At 33.4% G+C, this 20867-nt stretch overlaps 4 protein-coding genes and 1 non-coding gene across 6 annotated transcripts; 1 reads left to right on the forward strand and 4 right to left on the reverse strand.

Moving 5' to 3' along the window:
- Positions 1-81: 81 nt before the first annotated feature.
- TRNAR-ACG lies at positions 82-154 on the reverse strand. Its single transcript has one exon. It is a non-coding gene; the product is annotated as a tRNA-Arg (tRNA).
- A 1834-nt stretch (positions 155-1988) lies between these two features.
- LOC110619300 (mitochondrial fission 1 protein A) lies at positions 1989-4608 on the reverse strand. Its single transcript, XM_021762652.2, has 5 exons — positions 4437-4608; positions 3151-3289; positions 2785-2906; positions 2393-2456; positions 1989-2248 (listed from the first exon to the last, which is right to left on the reverse strand). The coding sequence occupies exons 1-5, from the start codon at positions 4527-4529 to the stop codon at positions 2163-2165; spliced, it is 504 nt and encodes a 167-aa protein (XP_021618344.1). The 5' UTR covers positions 4530-4608; the 3' UTR covers positions 1989-2162.
- Positions 4609-7295: 2687 nt separating this feature from the next.
- Positions 7296-8144, forward strand: LOC110600147. Its single transcript, XM_043960086.1, has one exon. The coding sequence runs from the start codon at positions 7323-7325 to the stop codon at positions 7641-7643; it is 321 nt and encodes a 106-aa protein (XP_043816021.1). The 5' UTR covers positions 7296-7322; the 3' UTR covers positions 7644-8144.
- Positions 8145-8480: 336 nt separating this feature from the next.
- Positions 8481-12683, reverse strand: LOC110600072. 2 transcript variants are annotated; one of them, XM_043960079.1, is made up of 8 exons: positions 12487-12683; positions 12187-12415; positions 11820-11882; positions 11500-11636; positions 11129-11166; positions 10936-10981; positions 10564-10728; positions 8481-9148 (listed from the first exon to the last, which is right to left on the reverse strand). In XM_043960079.1, exons 1-8 carry the CDS (start codon positions 12590-12592, stop codon positions 8973-8975), a joined length of 960 nt encoding a protein of 319 aa, XP_043816014.1. In that variant the 5' UTR covers positions 12593-12683; the 3' UTR covers positions 8481-8972. The 2 variants fall into 2 exon arrangements, with proteins under 2 accessions (XP_043816014.1, XP_021592517.1); XM_021736825.2 differs by having other exon boundaries at positions 12187-12418.
- Positions 12684-13205: 522 nt separating this feature from the next.
- LOC110600340 (probable magnesium transporter NIPA6) lies at positions 13206-19493 on the reverse strand. The gene is made up of 9 exons (XM_021737216.2): positions 19233-19493; positions 19074-19130; positions 18601-18691; positions 18352-18512; positions 18138-18265; positions 17246-17383; positions 14565-14657; positions 14031-14151; positions 13206-13940 (listed from the first exon to the last, which is right to left on the reverse strand). The coding sequence occupies exons 1-9, from the start codon at positions 19360-19362 to the stop codon at positions 13816-13818; spliced, it is 1044 nt and encodes a 347-aa protein (XP_021592908.1). The 5' UTR covers positions 19363-19493; the 3' UTR covers positions 13206-13815.
- Between the last annotated feature and the right edge of the window lie 1374 nt (positions 19494-20867).

Genomic DNA, 20867 nt, shown 5'->3' on the forward strand with positions numbered 1-20867 from the left:
TTAATTTTTAAAAATTTTACTAGTATTTAAAATTTTTTTACAATAACTAATATATTTTTTAAAATGAGAAACAAGGACAGCCGACTCCACTGGGGATCGAACCCAGAATCTCTGGTTCCGTAGACCAGCGCCTTATCCATTGGGCCATGGAATCAATTTGCTTGAACAAAATCTCACTAGAATTTTATATGAAAAATTGGAAATATCTGGTGGTGATCATAGAAGTATATAAGATATACCTCAAATTCTAACTTATATTTAAATTTATCTTTGAATCCAATTATTGATCCCTTGTTATTTATGTATTATCTAAATTAACATGACAAATTTTATTTAATTACATATATATAACTAAATAATTCATATAATATGTTACAAGTAACGTGTTTTATTGTGTAATAGTATAGGTACGGTGGCACTGAAATTGATGAGAAGCTTGCACATTTGGAAGCTGAAATTCTTCAAGGGGATATCTATGAAGAGGCCTTTAGCCATGAAGAGTTTATTAGAATATTAACTACAAGGAGCAAGTCACAGCTCAATGCAATTTTCAATCTTTACAAAGACATCCATTACCAAGGTATCATATATATAAGTATACATGCTCTGTTAATTTCATTTGAAAATAATTTCACCAATTTGATTCAGAATTTGAATTTTATTCTTTAAGATTTATTGAGTGTTTTAATTGATAAATACTTAGTTGTATTGTGGATCGTGATTTGATATATTAAAAATTTTTTAAAATATTTTATAAACATATATTCAAAACTGTATATGAATGTCATATATATGAAAATTTTCATCTTGATAATATACGTAAAATATAATATGTATGTGTTCATCATGAACCAAATAAGAATTCCACTCGAATATTTCTTAATTGAATGGGTTTGGCTTTGGTGTTCACCATGAACCATGCAAGAATTCCACTCGAATATTATTTAATTGAATGGGCTTGGCCTTGGTTTTGGTTTCATATGATTGATGATTTGATTTGCTATAGATTGTACGGTATGCGATTAATGCAAAGGGTAATGAAGAGGATGCTCTCAGTCGAGTGATTGTCACAGAGTAGAAAAGGATCTGAAGGAGATCAAGGAGCTGTATCTCAAGAGAAACAATATAGCTCTTGATGTTGCAGTGGGTACAGATAACTCTGGAGATTATAAGGCATTCCTTTTAGCTCTGTCAGGGGATGAAGCTATCATAACGTAAAAAGTTTGAGCTATTGCTGCATTCTTGAAATTTGATCTCTTCTTCTTCTTCTTCTTATCATATTTACGCAGGACTACTATAAATCATAACCTTGACCATTTCTATGAATAAAAAAAAGTCCTGAACTTCCAATATTTTCAGTTACAATCTTTTCCCTTAAGAAAAATGGATAGTGCTGTTCAAAACTTGAAACTGATTCCAATATTGGAACATTAAGTGACAATACATTATATGAAATGTGGGTTATTTTTCAAGGGGGAACAAAGATGAAATATGGGCTATGCTTAATACCTGCTTTTTAATATATAAGTGGGAACATTTAAGAGTCGGTTAGATCAAAATACCAAATCATAACATATAATACAAAATAATTTCTGTTGGCAAAGAGTTTCATAATATTTGCATGGTTTTCTGTACTGGACTGGACCATGAAGAGGGAAAAAATAAAAGTTAAGGAAAATAGAAAAATGTTGGCTTATTATTGAGTTGATGTTTAGAATTTGAACCTTATCTTGCTAATGGGGAAAAAAATCAATTGGCGTTCTATTAGAACTGTAAACTGCATTAAACCCATTGGGCAAGAACCAAATACATTAAAGACCTGAGGAAGCCTGGATCGCGATGAGTCCATGGATCCCAACCATGATCAATAGCGGGAGTATATCCATTATAGATACGACAATTTTTATTAAAATAAATTCTCCTACACTCGAGATTGAGAATAATATATTAAGCAACCCAAAGGAATATAATTAAACTATTTAAAGGAAAAAAAAAAAAAAAAAAAAAAAAAAAGACGAGAAACCTCTCCAGCATTCTCTAATGTACATTATTGCAAAGAACAAATGAACAATATATTGGACTGATATTTTGTTCAAGTTCCTGGATCAAGCATGTCATCTTAGGGGATTTCATCTACATATCAACAGTTATCAAAGACGGAATCAGTTCCTTCGTGCGAAAGCTGCAGCTAACCCACCAGCAAGCAGTCCCACAGCTGTAGCAGCAATGCCTATGCCAATTATACCATCTGTAGACGAACAAAAAATGTAGAGAAATAAAAAAATTCAGTGACCCCACCAGAATATCATCATCATCATTATTGGGAATTGGGATTGGAGTGAGAGGGTACAAAGGGAGGGAGGGTAAGTAGTCATTGATAGTTGGTTGCTACCTTTTTTTATCTGGTCTTCAATTGCTTTCTTAAGGGACTGAGCCTGCCTCCAGTCAGGTTCAATCTAAAAGAAAACAACAAAAAGAGGAAAAAAAAAAAAACACAGCTTTGTGATACAACTTCAGTCACTACAGACTAACAGAACATGCTTATCATATGAGTTGACAATAAATGCAAATGTTACGAGTTCTCAATGATCATGAAGCTATTTGTTGCAAGCACAATGTATTGATACATGATGTGATATTCAAAACATCAGAAGATAGTCACGACTCACAGGAAATAGAATATATATATTTTGAAAAGAAAAGAATAGGACATAATGCAATGTGATAAAACTAATTTTCAAAATAAATTGCAAGTTAACATAATAGAGAATATGGACCCTATACCTTCAAACATTCCTCCACCAGCTCCCTGCTTTTTGAATAGTCACCACTTCTGTAATACCCAACAGCAAGAAGATAAAGCTTCTCTCTTAATTTCTCAGGGCTGGTAGTGCCGCCAATAGAAGCTGAAATATGAAATAGTTGCAAGTCCTTGTAAACACCATGCGCCATAGACAATAAAAACCACTATAGAACATCCAGCAGAAAATTACAAAAGTCTCAACCCTAATGGTTCAATGACATTACACATAAAGCACACCTCCGTCATTCATAACGCTAAGGAAAACAGTCTGTGTGTGTGGTGTGTGTGAGAGAGAGACAGTGAGAGAAAGAGAGAGAACACAGATGGCTTTGCATCTAGCTATTTACATTCCAGCATTGCCATGCCCCGATGTACATCTTCTGGTTGTCTTGAATGCACAAGAGCCCACGACAAACGCATAATGCATTCATTCTTAAACTCATCAGAGGAACCTTTGTGAGCTTCAATCACCTCTTGCTCACATCCCTGTGGATGCCCAAGTTAAAAAGATAGAATTAGATTGTACGCACAAAATGAAATATGGAATGTGATATGGCTGTGACTACATCCTTTGGTGCACAAAACAAACACGGAAAGGAATGCATCATTTTGAGACAAAATCTAACCTATTAACTATCCAGCTCATTAAAAGAAACACACACAAACAACAACAACAATGACATTTGTAAGTTGGCGGGTGAATAAGCAGCATTTATTAAGACAACCTACACAAACCAGAAAGAGCAGTTTCCAAGTCCAGCGAGTAAACAACTGAAAAAGCCACGTAAGAGAACTAGAGATTTCAGAACCACAGCAAAGGGAATAAGCCCATGATGTTATCTTGTGATAGTAAAAAAAGAGACGATAGAAGAGGAAAATTGAAAATGTTATGCAATTTCAGAATATAACGAACAATGGAATTTCAACATCTTCATAAAATCCAAGATAAGGAAAAAAGGTGGGGAAATATATCTTGTGAATGTCTGAGTAACCATGCATATCCTCCCTACAGAAAAGTGCCAATACTAAAAGAACCTTTCTTTCTTACTAAGGTGCATTGGAATCTAGCATAAACTATCAATTGTCTAGAAAAGCCACAAATCTAAGAATTAAATTAATTAACATAACACGAGTAGTCGCTTCAAAATAATTAATGTCATACTGATTCCTGAAAATAAAAAAGAAAGAAAAAAAAATCCTTCTCAGCTTCAAACAACAGAAATTAACATCTGAAAGTGATGGTAAAGCTTATTTTTCATAAATCTCTAGGCTGATAACCAGAGTCCAGAACTCCAGGGACATTTTCAAGCAGTTCATAGACATATCATCTAAAAAGCCCCATATGGTGTTTCTCTACTAAAATCAATCAAGTAAACTGGCAAAAAACCATAGCTTTATATTTTAAGATTTGAAAAAAAAAAGTCCTGAAATGATAATTAATAGAGGCATGCAATTCCTTGAAACCCCTAATTGCCAACATCATCAAAACCCCGTTGTAGATAGAGGAAATTCTAAGCTTAATCATACAGATTCGAATTGTATTTAAGGTAGAGGGAAGCCAATAGCTGTCTATAATCATTCGCTAGAATTAAGAAAATTTATTTTGTATGTATATATAAAAAAGAAAACTTACAGCGACTATGTCGCGGTCGCACCAGGGGATCTGATCGGCGCCAGTGAAGAAAGTGCTCACGGACTCGAAGAATTTGCCTAATTTTGCTTCCATTGTTTTTTATTTCCCTATTTCAACTTTCCTCCAGCAGAATAGAATAGAACAGCGAGTTTAAAAACTTTAAGGAAGAGGAGGTGGAGTGGGGAATGAAACCGGCTCTGGGTATTTAGTAATTCCAGAAGATATAAGGGACCAAGGTGTAATTTTGCATTAGTATATTAGCTTGAGGTAAACTATAGTTTAATTTCTCTAATTGAATAAAATATTTACTTTAATTTTTATATTTTTAAAAATTTATAATTTAATTTTTAATTATTAAAAAAATTATAATTTAATTCCTATCTATTAAATTTTATAAAAATGATCAAAATATCCTTTCTGATAAAACAATCACCAAGTTTTACACAAGAAGGTTCGGTATTCGGTAATGGGCGACCCGGCAAGTCTAGACAAAAGCTGTGCGTGGTTATTGCACGCTTAATTTGATTATTTCCAGATTGTGGAAAAGGATTGCTATGTGATTTTGGTGGATCGTGCATACTTTTGCAATACTATCGATTTCGATGCTCGTACGTCTGTTCACTATAATATTTAAAATAGTGTTATCAATTCACGAGATAGACGTTTGTTATAACAATTAATAGAATGGAGAAAAGGAGTTGGCTTTCTCTCGATTTTTATTGATAAAGAAGACGGAATGATTGTCAACAAGGGATAAGAGTTACTCTCATAGACATTACATTAAATTAAAGGGACTCAAGTGCAGTTCATCTTACAATTTACAATGACCCCTCTGCAGTGAATACGGTACCGTGTAGTTTCACACATACAAATCATCAGCGCAGCCCTAGCCTTTGAAGTTTCTGAACTGAAGATCCAGTGGCACAGATTTCAGACTCCTACTTAGAACCATTTTGTTTCTCTTTATTTATTTGGACAGTTCTCTTTTGATTGTAAATTATTCAATTAATTTTGGATATTTTGATGAGTTCATGAATGGCAGGTTCTGAAAACAAAATTTACCAAGTAAAATCAAGGCCAATTATTATTTAATGCTCTTCTTTTTACGCAGTAGAGCAGTTGGACTCTGAGTCTCTTTTTTGTGATCAAATTAAATCTTTAAATTATTTATTTTTTCAATACAAAAATTTCATTTATTAAGTATCATCTTTTATTTCGACCAAAAAAATATCATCTTTTAAAAATATTTTTATTTATTAATATTGATATATAAATATTGATATCTCTATGTATAATTTGTTTATTAAATTGGAGACCATTTTTTAAACTAACTTTGTTTTATATTTATCAAATTTACTACTAATTCTTTTCATAATTAATCACTCTGTATAAAAAATGCATGTAATATAATTATTCTGATTTAATTTAATACCCACTCTTTTGTTAAATAATTGTTTTTAAGAAAACAGTAAGAAGATATAATTAATCTCTTTTTCAATATGTATCTAATTTAGACCTAACACCTAATTTATAAATTAATATAATAAAATTATATTAAATTAATGACATCATAATTAAATAAAAAATATTTAAAGAATATATTATTATCTTTATATTTTGGAGTGCTAATATTTTTTCAATTTTTTATAGTGATGATTATTTTTGTTAGTTTAATAACTTTTTATAAGAAATAATTTATTTATAAAATATATATTTTTCTGTAAATTTAAATAAATAAAAATATAATAGATTTTATTTTAATAAAAAGTTAAAAAAATATCATATTATAAATTTATTATCTTTTTTCATTAATATTGTATATTTCCTGTGATACGATGATTTGAATTTTATAAAAAATTTAAAATAAAATATGAAATTTTCATAAAACCAAATTAGTATTATTATTACTATTATTTGCCTTCGACAACTTCTAAACATCACATTCTTTTCCCAAAAGACAACCACACTCCGCAGCCGCCAGTCCTCCTCTACTCCACAGCCGACAGCCACCATCTCTTCGTATCGGCGTCACCATCTCCTGCTTCAGCATTAATCGGCGCCACTAGGAGCAGGGTAGGTCGACTGTGCAGTAACTCCTCAATTTCACGCGCCGGCAGCTCCTTCCTCTTTCGCACACCGGGTCTGTCCTCCACGATTTTTTTTAATTGTTTAGTTCTGAAATGCTTCTTTGTATTTGAAAATTTAAAGAATTCAAGACTATTGTTATGGTTATAAGAAGCTAATAGCAAAACAGAGATGGTATATGCTTGTTCATCAGCCAAACCCTTATTGTCACTCATGCGCAGGGGAGGTACCTTCAACTTGGGACGGGTGTAGGAATTATATTCATAAACGGATTCGAGTTTGGGTACCTCCTCAATTTCACGGGTACCGTACCAGTTTACATCCCTATGGACATGAAACCCTCAATTTCACGGTTTCCATACTCAAGAAAGTTTGCCTTTATATAGTAATTGCTTATTTGAGAATCTTTTGAGTTTAATACTGAATAATTTTGCGTCAGAGTAGTCTCAATTGCAGAGTGGACCATATTAGGGGATTGAACCAGTTGGCACCACTCTTTATTCCTATCTCATGCAGCTACATGCTACATATAACAATCTTGCCATTTTGCTTCCCTATTTCCTTCTACCAGATTATATTCAAAGTAGTTTCTAACAAATCTCATTTCCTTCTATATCATGATCATGTGACCATCACAAACTGTGGCCTTCCTTGCTCGTTGCCAACAATGTACTGGCACCACCATGATCTGTAATAAATGATAAAATTTGGAATGATAATCTTGTTGCCATGTTTTTCTGCAAGTTTGGTTTGATTGGTTATTGATTTTCTCAGTTGTTCAGTACAATAGCATCAACAGAAATGGCTAGCCAACAGGAAAGGGAAAAGGATGTGCAGACCACAAATTCCCATGGTGTTAGAGAAATGGTAGAAGAGCAGTATAAAAAAATCAAAGAGCATGCAGAAACTTATCCTTATGTGTGGGCATCATATATAGTAGTGTATGGCGGCTTTGCCTTGTGGACTACCTACAGGTGGAGAAAACTAAGAAAGACCGAGGACAGGGTACGAGCTCTTCAAGAAAAACTGCGTAAACTTGTTGATTCTCAAGACTCTGCAATTTCAACTACAACAACTCATGAAAAGGCTCCTTCTTCCATTGATAAATCCTTACCCAAATAACTTATCTGATCTAACCCACATTCTGTGAGAAAGAAGCATCTCAAGTTCAGAATATGAATCTATGAATCTCCTTTCCCAAATATCTTCTCTACTTCAACTGTTGCCTTTCAGATATAAGCAAAGTGTGCTCGTCAGAATTTGGGTCTTCATTTTATATTTCACAGAATTTATTAACTCTCAAATTTAGCAGTAGAGCCAAATATTTTGTTAAAGGCTTGAGTGAGTTCTTTTAAGTTTTTTTGTTTCCGTTTGGACTCTTCTTTGATGATATGCAATACATGGCTCCAGACAGAGCAACATAGCATCTGATACGTGTAAACTTTCGAGCATGTAGATGCAAGTGATAATTGGCGATGGCATTGGAAAATTGACGTTTTTGCAGGATGGTGCATGCCTTTTGCTTGGAAAATTTATTTTGGCAGTTCCAATGTCTCATGGAGATGGGAATTAGTCATTAGTTATGACATGTGAGAACAGCAATAAAAAATTTCAGAATTTCAATGGCCGGTTTCATAATTTTGTATTAGTTGTTGCAACAATGCATGTATGGCATCTTAACGAGGGGGAAAAATGGAATTGCCTTTCTATAATTTGTTTAACTTGATTCCTTGTATGGGAGGTTAGTGGTTGAATTGTGCCTATGTATAATTTGATTCCTTGATTCCCAACATTTATGTTTATTTTTAGGGAAATTTTTCTTAGTGCGAAATGTATAAATCTTCTGGAAATTATTAGATGAATAGGAAAGCTTGTATTCTGAGCTCACTCAGCCCATGCTGTGAACTATGTATCGATGGCTTTTTCCCATTACCAATAAAAGCTTCATAAGAGCTGAGATGCCAAGAAACCTTCAGAGCTTCATTTCAACCTTCACTGATACTTCAATCGGCCATGTTTTAAGAGGTTATTACAAAAAGCATTTAGGCAATAACCACCGCCATATCTAAAGAAAACATAAAGGTGCACTTCAAAAATGATGAGCAGTTGGCGACAAATGGATGTCAGATTTGGGGGAAATAAGTCTTTCTGACTGCACAATTTTCACATTTAATACAGGAGATTTCAAATATGTCCGAAACCATATTCAAGAACAAGTATACGTTCTATTGGGAGGGTCGAGTCAGTGACGGGGACAGAACTTCTTTCTTCTCTCTTATTTTCCATTCTAGTTTATGCTGAACACGCCTTTCCAAGCCTTGACCGGAAGCATGTCCATTTCAAAACATTGGCATGCATGTCTTCAAGCAAGTCTCTACTTGTAGGCTCAAAAGTTGAGAATTTTACCACGAATCAGCACAGTTGTGCACACAGGAAAGACGCAAAATTTCTTCAGCGAACGACTGCAGATGCAGCACAATCCTTAACCATTAAAATCTCACCACACAGCTTCCTAGGCACTTGCTGTAATTCCTTTCCTTCTTGCCATGCTTGCCCCACTGACACCCCAGGTCCAACATGACGAACATATATAACAACCTGATCATTGAAAGGGTATGGATGCTTTGCTGCAAAAATGATAAAATTCTTCAAATTTGGTTAGACTGCCCTAAACACTGAGAACAAAGAGAGCAATGCTGAAAACGATAGCCATTAATAATTATATTATTTATATCTCATCCAAATAATCAATCAATAAGCTTTTTTCTTAAATTTTGTTTTTTCTTTTAGGGACAGTGATACGGTTTGAATATCGCTCTGTACTACAACACCTGACCATTAGTCATAATACTAGGGATCCTCTTGTTAGTAAACATGACCAGCCTTCTTGCAAATTATTATACATCCCAGGAATGGCGTCTTCTATATTTTTAAAAGGTAAAGTTGGCACATTTCCAGAGGATGCAATTTTAGTTTTCAACAAAGTTTTTTAAAAAGGGAAAAAAGAAAAAACTTTACTGGTTTTGAATATGAAATGAGATATTAGTATGACAGGTATATAGGAAGACATCATGTCCTTAAGCTCCAGAAAGTACCATGGTTTCAAGACTAGTACAAGCATACAACTAAAACAAAATATGTATTGCAAACTTAGCAGTTGAGGAAAAGTGAGCAGTGTAAATTTAACCTAGATGGTGTAAAGGTTACAGAAAGCAGAATATTTTTGTGCCTAAGTTCTATTATATAAAAAGAAGATACAAATGAAGAGAAAGTAAATCATAGGATCAAAGCAATGTGCTTATAATGAAGAAACAGAGAAGGCTCAATTTTAACAATAAAATCCTAGCAAGTTAAACAAGTCCTACGACACTGCAAAATAAGCAGCAAGTTTGATGGTTGAAGGTGTTGGTCAGTCAAAAAACTCCTCCAAAAGTTTAGATTGGTAGAGATACATGAAGATAGATGTGAGGGAATACAAAACAAGACCAACTGTTTAATGATTCCAGTTAAAAGAAGGTAGAAGTACGAGCTAAAGACATGTTGAGCAAGTTAAATTTATGACGACTCAAATTTGAGATGCAATTGGAACCACAAACGCAGCTGCAGACCAGCCGCAACTGTAATTTGAAACCAGTTCACCATGAATTGGTGAAAAAGATATGTCATAAGTCTGTTTTAGACCTCATATAAGTGTAGCCCAGAGAAGTAGAGAAAAATTATCAATATAGCCAAAACCAAATGGACTTGGACCAAGGCTTAGTTGTTTTCAGTTGACATGCATAAGATACATTACCAGAATTATGACCAAGGCTTAGTTGTTTTCAGTTGACATGCATAAGATACATTACCAGAATTATGACCTTGTTGAATGAAAATGCAAAATCAGCAATCATTTCATCAAGTCAACAAAGCAGGGAGAAATGAGGAAGAGAAATTCTTGCAACTTTGCCACAAGAAAAAAAATAAGAACACGTGCATAAGAAGCTATAAATCTCAGTAACTCATTTGACACATTGAATTAAACATTATACAAAAATCCCACCTGGTCTTGGAAAACCTTGAGGATAGCTTTGGAGATTCAGGTGCCCATCCCCCAATTCATATGCTAGATCACAAGGCTGTTCTGTGGACATTACTTCTCCATGTGGCACCACCATAAAATACAATGGACTACAGGTATTTGTAATTTGTGCCAAAAGAGACCCACCTGTTTAAGTGTAAAAAAATTACAATAGCTTATGAGAAGTAAATGTAGCTTATAAACCGCAAAACTGAAAAAGCATGCCTCATGAATCCTTTTTTTGGACACGCAAAACCCCAAAACTCTTTGAAACCCTAAACTCATAGCCCTCATTTATTCCCCATAAATAAATAGAATCAAGGAAATGCAAATGAATTGGACACGTAACCATACCAATCAATCTTCCATAAGTCTTTCCGTCATCACAATAGAATACAGCCTGAAAAGTTGCCAAAAAAATCAATAAGCATGAATACATTATTGCATAGAATGCAAAAGAGAGGGGGAAATGTGATAGAATAATAATAATAAAGCATGCCTACTAATCGTGGCTTTAAGACCACTAGAAAATGAGCTTAGAACTGACCTTCTTAAAGGATTTCATCCAAGCGATAGGCCATTGTCCTAGTTAGCAGTGTTCATATCAATATCATATCACATCAAAATTTGGATAGACTGAAATATGAATAAGAAGTGTGCACAGAGAAGCATATTATTAGAATGAATCATCATTATCATTTAGTATGAAACTTTGACATTAATACCTAGAAGAACAGAAGGCCCTAGTTATTCCAGTGTTAAACATTTCAAAGTATATGTGTCGAATAATGAGAAATACAAGTAAGGCTGCTGCTATCACATTCACATGTAATTTCTTTTTCAATCAACGCCAATGCTCAAAAACCACTGAACAATTCATAATCCTACATATAATAATACATTTAAATGAGTTATTACCTCCACTGCTTTGACAACTGTAAAATTCAACTGATGGTTCCTTTTCTTCAGAGCATAACAAATTGGATGCACATTTCTTAGCCAACTTAGGATCCTCATAGCGGGTGCCAGCTATCTGCCAAGCTCTCGATATAAGCCTACATCAAATTGCCCTATCTTATAAATGATTCCTATTTAACCCATTCAAAATATTGCTCTACATAGATGGTGCTTAGATTAACAGTAATAACCAGCAGATTTATATGGAAAAAAACTTGAACATGGAAGATGGGGAAAATTCAAAAATCAATGGCGGGTCATAAGCTTTAGTGAAAAATAACCTAGGGTTTAACAAGGTCAGCAATCTGTGATGCCTTTCTTCCGGGATGTCTTCAATTTTCTTCCTGAAGATCATGAACATTCAAAACTAGTTCAGACAAAATTTACTGCACATGCCATCTAATAAACAAATTTAAATAACTTGTACATGCAGAAAAAGTATACAGGCGGTGAACATTCAAATCAGTAGTATATAATACTATTGAATACTTGCATATTTAAAAAAAAAAAGTATAGATTTTAACAAGTTCAGTAAAGTTGCCATGGGCAACAACTTAAACTAATGTAAAAAATCACCATTGCTGCCATTTCCAACAAGATAATATCAGCAGGTACCCGTATTTGCTTCCTTGGGTTCGTGGTACTCACCAGAGATATGCAGCTGGATTGTAAGACCCGGAGTCGAGAGGAATCAATTCTTTTGGAGGATCAAGAAATGTCACCACATCTTGCTCATCCAAGTAGGCCTTTTTCCCACTTGGCAGAATCTCATAAGGCATCTCATCCCAGGGGGACAGCTGAGGTCCATCTACGGCTCTGATTGCACCGCAAGAAAAATGCACCAATCTCCGAGTCCGACGATTCCGATTGTGTTGTGCTGCTGCAATGTTAAAGAGAGTTCAAGTTCTGAAATTATTAAATAGAAAAGAGAGTGAAATGAAATGAAACCTTGAGAGATGGAGAAGCCGATACGCAGATTTTGTCGGTGAGGAGTTGTAGGAGGAGATAAGCATATAGGAGTGTGAAGCAGATGATCACAGTGGGCTGCTCTCATCCTTCAAAGGGTCGACTGTACGGAGGAAAGACTACGAATTTCTCAGAGGGCTTCTTCTCCGGACGGACTTACGGTTGCTATTTTGATTTGGGTTGTTTACTCATAGTTTAAGGATTTTTAGAAAAATAAAATAAAATAAAATAAAATAATTAGAAAACAAAATAAATTATTTGACAACAAATTAGCAACCACCATTAACCTTTATATTTATTTACAATAATTAGATAAATAATTAAATTTTGTGCATTTATCAAAATTGATAAGACTAATTAAATAGTAAAATTTTGTACATTAATATTTTTTAAAAAATCATTTATTTTTTGTTATTTAATTTTATTTTAAAAAGTAAAATATAGTTACAGACTTATATACGAAAATATAATAAAATTTTCAAACTATTATTTAAGATGTTAATGATTCCATTGAATATTTATTAGTTATTTTTTTTATTATATAAGGTATTAGCACTTGAAAAAAAAAGAATGGAAATTATTAATTTCGCATCCAATTTAGAATCAATCGTGCACCATAGACCAGCAATCCATTAATTGGAATTCTTGAACCCTGACTATAGGTATTTCCATGACTGATTGGAAGGGAACACACAAAAGAAAAAGGAAATCAAAATCTCAAGAATTGATGCTATGAATGTCAAATTTTGAAATACTGCTCTTCAACCTGATCAAAGAATACATTATATATATCAACTCTTCCTACCTTTTACCTTATAAACAATGAACAATCAAATCTTACACGCCTATCAGCGAATTGGTAACAAATACTACCTTGCAGAGTCTATGCCTTTCACTGTAAACACACATCAATCTCACAGCTTCATAACTTTTCAAAAGATTGCAGCTTTCTTCATGAAGATTCCGGTTCCTGGATCTTCTGTCTCACACTTCAGCAAGTTTGAACACACTAATTCCTTTCCCCCAACAATCTTCACAAACACCAAATAAACACATACCCCAAAACAGTAAGAACCAGTAAAAACATTCCACCCCTCTGGACAAAAGTTCTTAAAAACATATATTCAAGGATGCCTGGAAAAGAGAGCCACTAAACAATCAGCCCCAATGTAGATTTCCTATTCGTGGAACTTTTTTAATGGATCCGTAATAGGTGCTGTAGCAATATCATCTGAGGGGATATCATTGGAAAACTTGGATTCTGTATAGCATGACCAAGTGAAGCAGAAGGGTCCCTTCTAAGATGGTCATTTATTGTCTTTGTAAGCAGAACTCATCCGTTGGGGGCACATCTTCCTCTTCATCATGCCTCATAAATTCCCCATTCCCACTGCATAATCCAGTGGATAATGTGGGGGATAAAGGTGCATAGCCACCTGAAGAACACAACCAAAAATATTTATACCTATTCCGCTTTTTTACTAGAAATCAAAGAAAAAATGCAAGAACAAATGTCCGTCACTCACCTCTAAAAGATGAACTTCTTTCAAATTCTCTGGTTGTTTGTAATAGGACAGTGCCAGAAAGCACAACGATAAAGCCACAAATTTCAGAAATAATGCTTCCCATGCTTTGATCATCCCAATCCTGAGATCATACATTTTATCATCCACATATGATAACATCAGATTAATGATCATAACCAATAATCTCCTACCCTATAGAACTCTCGACTATAATTTTGACATAAACAACCACTATCTCAAATTTACATCTTCACTTGAAAATAGGTTTATTGTCAACGGAAGCCTATTTGTTACTGCCTCACTTTGAACCATAAAATTGTTGCAGGGAAAAAGGCCTTGCCTGAAAAGCCTCGCTAATAAACCTTTTGTGAGCATTCAAAATATTTAGTTAACATTTTAAAATATCCATTTATGATCCCCTGCACCACCACCAATGCCACTTAATAAAATCAAGTTTAAAGGACAGCAGCACTTTGGACAAAAAAGGTATTTATGAAATCTATGATGTGGGTTGCATAAGAGATTAAAGAGTACCTTGAACATGATGACACTGGCAAGTATTGTAAATGAGGTGAACATGACATAATAAACGGGTGAAACAACAGCAGTGTTGAATGTATCAAGTGCCTGAACATTAAAATTGTAGTTTTGAGCATAATAATATTAATAATTGCATAATTCACATAAAAGATGCACTTTAAATAGCTTGAAAATATAGATAAAAAACCTAAAATAAATGCATCAAATACTTTAACATGGCAGCTGATTGAATGCCCATGCAATGACTGGACTTATAAGAAGGCATAGAACTCATAAAAGAAAAAAATCAAACCACTGTGTATTTTGCAATTTCGACCAATACTTTTATTTTGGCAAATTTTCCCTAATTTGCAAACTTAGTTGCAATTATGTCTAGTTCATCAAAATTGTAGTAAAAATAACAATATATTAGCAATTTGTATTAAAGAAAAGTTAATATTCTTCCCTTCTTTCCCTTTTCTCTACCTCTATGCGTGTGCCTCATCTCTCCCCTCTTTGCCAAACACAGAGAACATGAAAATTATGTTCCCCCTCTAATCTCTCTAAACTCAACACGAATGTCCCAATTTTCATTTCAATCTTTACTGAAACCACCAAATTGCCACTGTCATCAATATTTTCATATATTCTCTACTTCTGCTGCTACTTAGAGTAACTAGCTTGTTCCTATCAAAAGTAGAATCAAAGATGTTTTTGAAAGATGCTAGAGTGACACAGAACATGTCAAGATTAACATTACAAAGGAAGAGAAGTTCAACATTGAAGAGCGAGCAATGGCAGTGATGATGAGAGAAGGTGGTATAATATAAAAGCAAGGGGTAGAGAAGCAGAGGAAAAAGGAAAATAAAATATTGAAAATCATTATTTTATTTAAATTGTTGATAAATATTATTTGTCAATTCAAGTTTGGTCAATTGGGCACAATAGCAACTAATTGACAAATTGGGAAGTCTTCAGCCACTGCTGAAAATCTCACATCTTTTAAGATTATATTGATCACACAGAGCCATTTGATGATTCATGCAGTTGAAAGCAAAAATCAAGTTCAGTAATGCCATAAATTGAGGTTCCCTATCACGCCAAGGATATCTTCACAATCAACAAATGCACATCAGAAAGCTGGAAGTATAAAGTTTGACTCACTTAGACCACTCTAAGAATTTAATTTCAGAACTGTTTACCAAGTCCTTGTGCTGATCCAAACTCCCCAGCAACAGCCAAGGGTTGTCAAGATTTTTAATCCAAATCAATCATATGAAAGCAAGCAGCGGCATATAGAAAACCAGTGCCAACTCTTCCAGCCAGGAAGAATAATAGTGTTTAATGTTTATGCACAGATTAAGTCAATTAATTCCAAACTCGGTCAAAGGTCCCTTTTCTTCTTTTTATCTTACATCAAAATCCTGCTTCAAATTGTATCTACTGCTTCTCTGCTATGTTCATTGATGTAAATGTTTCCCCCAATTGGATAGTTTTATGAATAAAAATAAAAGAATAAAAGATATTAAAGTATGTTACTGCTTTATTAATGAATTTAATGCACTCAACATCGGCATCAACATTCAGGAAACTCCTATCAGCAAACTTTGCTGGCCATGTTTCCATCATTATCTGGAGACTCTAAAGCATGTACAGAACTATAAATTCAATTTAATACCATATTTTCTTTCCAAAAGATCACCAAATGGAGCCAGCTAAGCCATGGATGACTTGTCAGCAGAAAACAATGGACAAGCTTAAATCAAGACAATCAGTTGGGATTGCACAGCTTACAAGTTTGTGATTTATTAGAGTGCACCTATCTTTCCACTTAACTAATGATAACAACCAAGTTTCAGACAAGAAACCCCAAATAAGTTTCTAGGTCAACGATTGATATTGCAATAAAGAAGGGAGAATAAGACAAAAACAGAGATAACATTGAAAGACCCTAACGGTGGCAGTTTAAGGTTCCATGCAATTACGGTAGCTAGCAGCTAGCTACTATGCCAACTGAAAAATGAGAGCTCATAGGGACTATCACAAATTTTGGAAGCATCTAAAAAGATGATGAGCACATATAGATATTTCACTTTCTAACATTGATGGCAAAGATAGTTTTCCAATTTTACTGATTTATTTGTCTGTTTATTTGTTGGGTAGATTCCGATGAATGTCATTTTGGTTTTGTCCACTACATGATTGGAAGGTCCGCTAACAGTTCTGGCTTGTGATCCAAGATCCCATGTGGCATGCTAACACTATAATTATTGGTAAAGGAATGCTGATTTTAACACCCTTTAAAGAGAAAAAATACATTGTTTACTATCCAAGAAATGAAGAAAGAACTTGATTGATCCGGAAGCAAACCAATAAATTTCATTTGATAAGTAGGGATGTAAACCAATTATTTCTAGCCTTTGCATGTAAATGTGGATAACTTGCTAATAGTAAATAACAACAAAAAATTTACTCAGTTTCAAGTTCCCAAAATCATGTCAGTTTACCTGACATAACATCCTAAACATGAAGGCATTTTAGCAATAAACATAAAAAAGCAAGCACAGTAAATCATAAATTTTCTGGGAAAAAGAAAGCAAAATCCTTTCTGTATCTGTAATAGCAATGTTTTGCATATTATGAACAATTTAAGCTGCTCAATGGAAACAAACAAGCATTCATATCTCACCACTGACCTTGTTGAGATAATTCATTTGAGTGATGACACATGTAGCAACAACAAACATAAAAAACCATGTCTCCGGATAGAGTAATTGGTTGTTTCCTTCAAATGTCAATTTTAGTGCTGTTCCAACGGCTTTAACACTCATCACCTGCACATAGACAACACTATTAGACGTATGCAAACACAGTGTAATGGAAGCCAACATAAAATAATTAAAGAAATGACTTTGTTACAGTTTTTCCATCCCAACATCAAAAGGGAAAGCAAAGCAATAACTAGCCAAACCCACATTTGTTCCATAATACAAGAAAACTTTGGGGAAACTTTCACCAGTTTATTCTGATCAACAGAACTGATTAATCTATTAATAACTAATTTTTATCAACCACTGAACTATTTTTGACCACCCAAGGCAAAACTTCGACAAGTTCAAGCAAATAACAAAGGTAACACAACTTCTGTCAGCTTATATAAAGTTACAGCAGAGTACTTTTCACAAACATATCCTTTGTTTGGCGTGATCCATTTTGCAAGAAAGGAATTCAAATGAATTCTTGCAAAATCATGCAAGATAAATTTTTAAGTTAAAAAGAATTGAATTCTTTCATTTCAAATAAGAGAATTATTAGAAATATATCAATTGAATTGAAGTATTATAAAATTCTTGATTCCAAACAGAGGGTCAAGCAACACAGATTATTTGACTTCAAACTTGCACATCAGCTTTACACAATGCAGAATCTTTTTTAAGGGGAAAAAAGGAAAACAAAAGAAAAGAGATTCTTGTAATTCAATTTAAGTTTGGAAAACTGATTATAAGAGCAAAGAAATGCACCATCAACATATTTGAATTTACAATAAAAAATATTAAAATAAGTGCCATCAATAATTAAATTACTTACCGAAAGAGAACCCATCAACGAACAAATGCCAGTGAAAACTAAGATGTTTGAATGCCCACACTGAGGTGAAAAATGGAAGACCAGAACAAAAACAAGCACAATCACTGAGGCCACATAAAGCAAAAAAGCTGTGACAGATGGCAGTATGGTTAGCCAACAACAAAAAGTAATACAAACTTGAAGGAAATCAACAAATTCAAAGCAGAAGAGTAACCTGATTGAGTTGCCATAGTCCATATTTCCTGAACAGAAGTTATAGGGTGCTCCTGTGGTGCATGAATCACAATTATAATAGAACCAGCAATGCACATTACACAACCCAGGATCCCTAGCTTGTGTAACTTCTCATTCAATATAAAGTGCGCCAACACAGCACTACATAGAAAACATATATATAACTTTAGAAGACTTGCTGGATAAACTCGGACAAAAAAATGTGCAATGTAGAAAACCAGAATTTTACCTGACAATGATACTTAATGCACCAAGTGGGGTGACAAGCACTGCTGGCGCAAATGCATAAGCAACAAAGTTTGCAACCTCCCCAACAATCACTATAAATCAGAATATAACCAAAGATTTTTCTACAGAATATCAGTGAATAAATCTCATGAAACAGCAATCATAATTTCCATATACGCATCAACTACACAGCTAGCAATTTGAATAGTACCCAAGAAAAAAAAAACAATCTGGAGCTGATACAAGTGAATGGAAAACAGGTTACTGTGAAATTTGAAGGCCAAAAGAAACCTTCTCAAGATATAACCAGCCTCCAAATAAAAATGAAACATTCACTCATTTCCATATAGTAATAGAATCATAAGATCCAAAAATTGAGCAATACTAACAAAAGGAAACTGAAACATTTTCCAAAAAAGAAAAAAGAAAGAAAGAAAGAAAGAAAGAAACTGATAAGAGAAAAGTCCAACTTACTCGTCAACATGCCCAACCACCAGAGGGGCTCCAAGAGATATGAGAATCCACCAACACCTTCAAGTATCCAATAAATTAAAACAAGCCTATTCATGCTTACCAAAAAAAATTCAGCAAATCAAACAAACAAAATGAGATTAAAAAGAACAAAAAAATCACCAGCTCTAACACCAGAAGTTATAGCAGCTCTTCTGAGGCCTTTCTTCTTGATGATGAAGCTTGCCCCTATAAACGCACTCGATGACAAAGCCAAGATAAAGCCTTTTAGATTGTCTTTGGAGAAACCCATGTTGAATCTCTTATCTTTCTGTGCGTGTCTTGATCTTCTTTCTTCTCTTCATCGAAATCAGCCAATCATCAGCTCTTTTTGGTTGTTATATTCGTCATCAACCGTGAATATTCTCCGTCCACTTCTTGCAGCGGATGAATGAGGGAAATGCTAGCGTGTAATGCTATACAACTAATTATTGTGTGCACACCGTGTACCAGCAGGGGGCTCCACATGATCGTGATTCATAATACCTGTTTTCCATCATATGATAGCCTCATTCAACATACCTTTTGAAGTAAAATATATATATATATATTATATATTACTGAATAAATAATTTGAAAATTATTTTATTATTTTATTTTTAGTGTTTAATTTAAGGTGTAATGCATCCTGTAAATACCTTTTATCTATTTATCCTTAAGAAAGGTGGAAAATGGAATTATCAAATTCAAAGGGTGGACAAGTGGGTGATTTCACATGACCATAGAGAGATTAACAGAGAGATATCCACGTGGAAATCATGGTTTTCGGAATAATAATTATAAAAAATATTATGTCATATGGCTTTTTTCTTTTAGCCGAATGAACTTTTTTTTAGCCAAATTAGTAACTCTTTACAAATAATATTCAATTTTTTAAAAAATATTATGTTAGATGTCATTGACATTATAATTTAAAAATGTCCAATTGTTAATTTTTAAAATATATATTATCTATAGTTGTTAAATGCAATCATAACTTAATTTTTTATATATAATATACTATAATATTTTTAATACTACTAATTTTATCTAACGTCTATAATATAATATACGACTAATTTAATTTTTTTTATATAATATACTATAATATAAATATATGGTAGAAAAAAAATTAAAAATATATTTATTTAGCTCATACCCTTTGTTCGTTATATGTGCATTACATATAAGATATTCCTACTCATGGTCATTAAACATTATATTTTGCTTTTTATTTTTCTTTTTCTGAATAATTCGTACACAAATGAACCCATTCTTGTCAAATATTCTATCATGATTTCAGTAGTTTAGTATTGATGGCAGTGGGGTGGGAGGCATTCGATTCATTCGTTGTTTGCCGCGTTTGGTTTGAGATCTGCTTTGATTTTTTTGATTTATGTTGTTCAGTGTTATATAATTTTCAGTTTTGAATTTTAATTTTAGTTTATGCTCGACGGGAAGTTTTGGCTGACGAGAAGGATGGCATTTCGAAATCTGATGATATCTGTTCATATAAGCTATGGATCACTATGAGCGCAGTTGCCTCTCTTTCTTGGCATGGTGTGAAAGTTTATGCTTTCTATATGATTTTTTGGTTGGTTTTTAAATTTTGGCCAATTCTATTTTTGGATGTCCTGTTTAACTCTTTTATTTATTTAGAGTGTGTCCGTTATTATTGTGATTTTTTATTTTATAAAAAAATATAAAATTTATTCATTTAAAAATATTGCATTGTTATTTTTACTATTTGTTAAAAAAAACCTTTTTAAAATAAAAAAA

The sequence above is a fragment of the Manihot esculenta genome, chromosome 1 (assembly GCF_001659605.2).
Source record: "Manihot esculenta cultivar AM560-2 chromosome 1, M.esculenta_v8, whole genome shotgun sequence".
In the NCBI taxonomy this organism is placed as follows: domain Eukaryota; kingdom Viridiplantae; phylum Streptophyta; class Magnoliopsida; order Malpighiales; family Euphorbiaceae; genus Manihot; species Manihot esculenta.

What these genes read in the sequence shown, in the direction of transcription:
- LOC110619300 (XM_021762652.2), bottom strand. Translation starts at nt 4,529, where the DNA reads ATGGAAGCAAAATTAGGCAAATTCTTCGAGTCCGTGAGCACTTTCTTC. An exon ending in GGGCATGGCAATGCTGGAAT is followed by an intron (nt 2,907 to 3,150) that starts GTAAATAGCTAG and finishes TTCATATTTCAG; the next exon opens with CTTCTATTGGCGGCACTACC. An exon ending in TGAAGACCAGATAAAAAAAG is followed by an intron (nt 2,249 to 2,392) that starts GTAGCAACCAAC and finishes GTTCGTCTACAG; the next exon opens with ATGGTATAATTGGCATAGGC.
- LOC110600147 (XM_043960086.1), top strand. Translation starts at nt 7,323, where the DNA reads ATGGCTAGCCAACAGGAAAGGGAAAAGGATGTGCAGACCACAAATTCC.
- LOC110600072 (XM_021736825.2), bottom strand. Translation starts at nt 12,592, where the DNA reads ATGAGAGCAGCCCACTGTGATCATCTGCTTCACACTCCTATATGCTTA. An exon ending in AATCCAGCTGCATATCTCTG is followed by an intron (nt 11,883 to 12,186) that starts GTGAGTACCACG and finishes CATGATCTTCAG; the next exon opens with GAAGAAAATTGAAGACATCC. An exon ending in GACTTATGGAAGATTGATTG is followed by an intron (nt 10,729 to 10,935) that starts GTATGGTTACGT and finishes ACACTTAAACAG; the next exon opens with GTGGGTCTCTTTTGGCACAA.
- LOC110600340 (XM_021737216.2), bottom strand. Translation starts at nt 19,362, where the DNA reads ATGGGTTTCTCCAAAGACAATCTAAAAGGCTTTATCTTGGCTTTGTCA. An exon ending in GCATTAAGTATCATTGTCAG is followed by an intron (nt 18,513 to 18,600) that starts GTAAAATTCTGG and finishes TTTTCTATGTAG; the next exon opens with TGCTGTGTTGGCGCACTTTA. An exon ending in AAATGAATTATCTCAACAAG is followed by an intron (nt 14,658 to 17,245) that starts GTCAGTGGTGAG and finishes TTTAATGTTCAG; the next exon opens with GCACTTGATACATTCAACAC.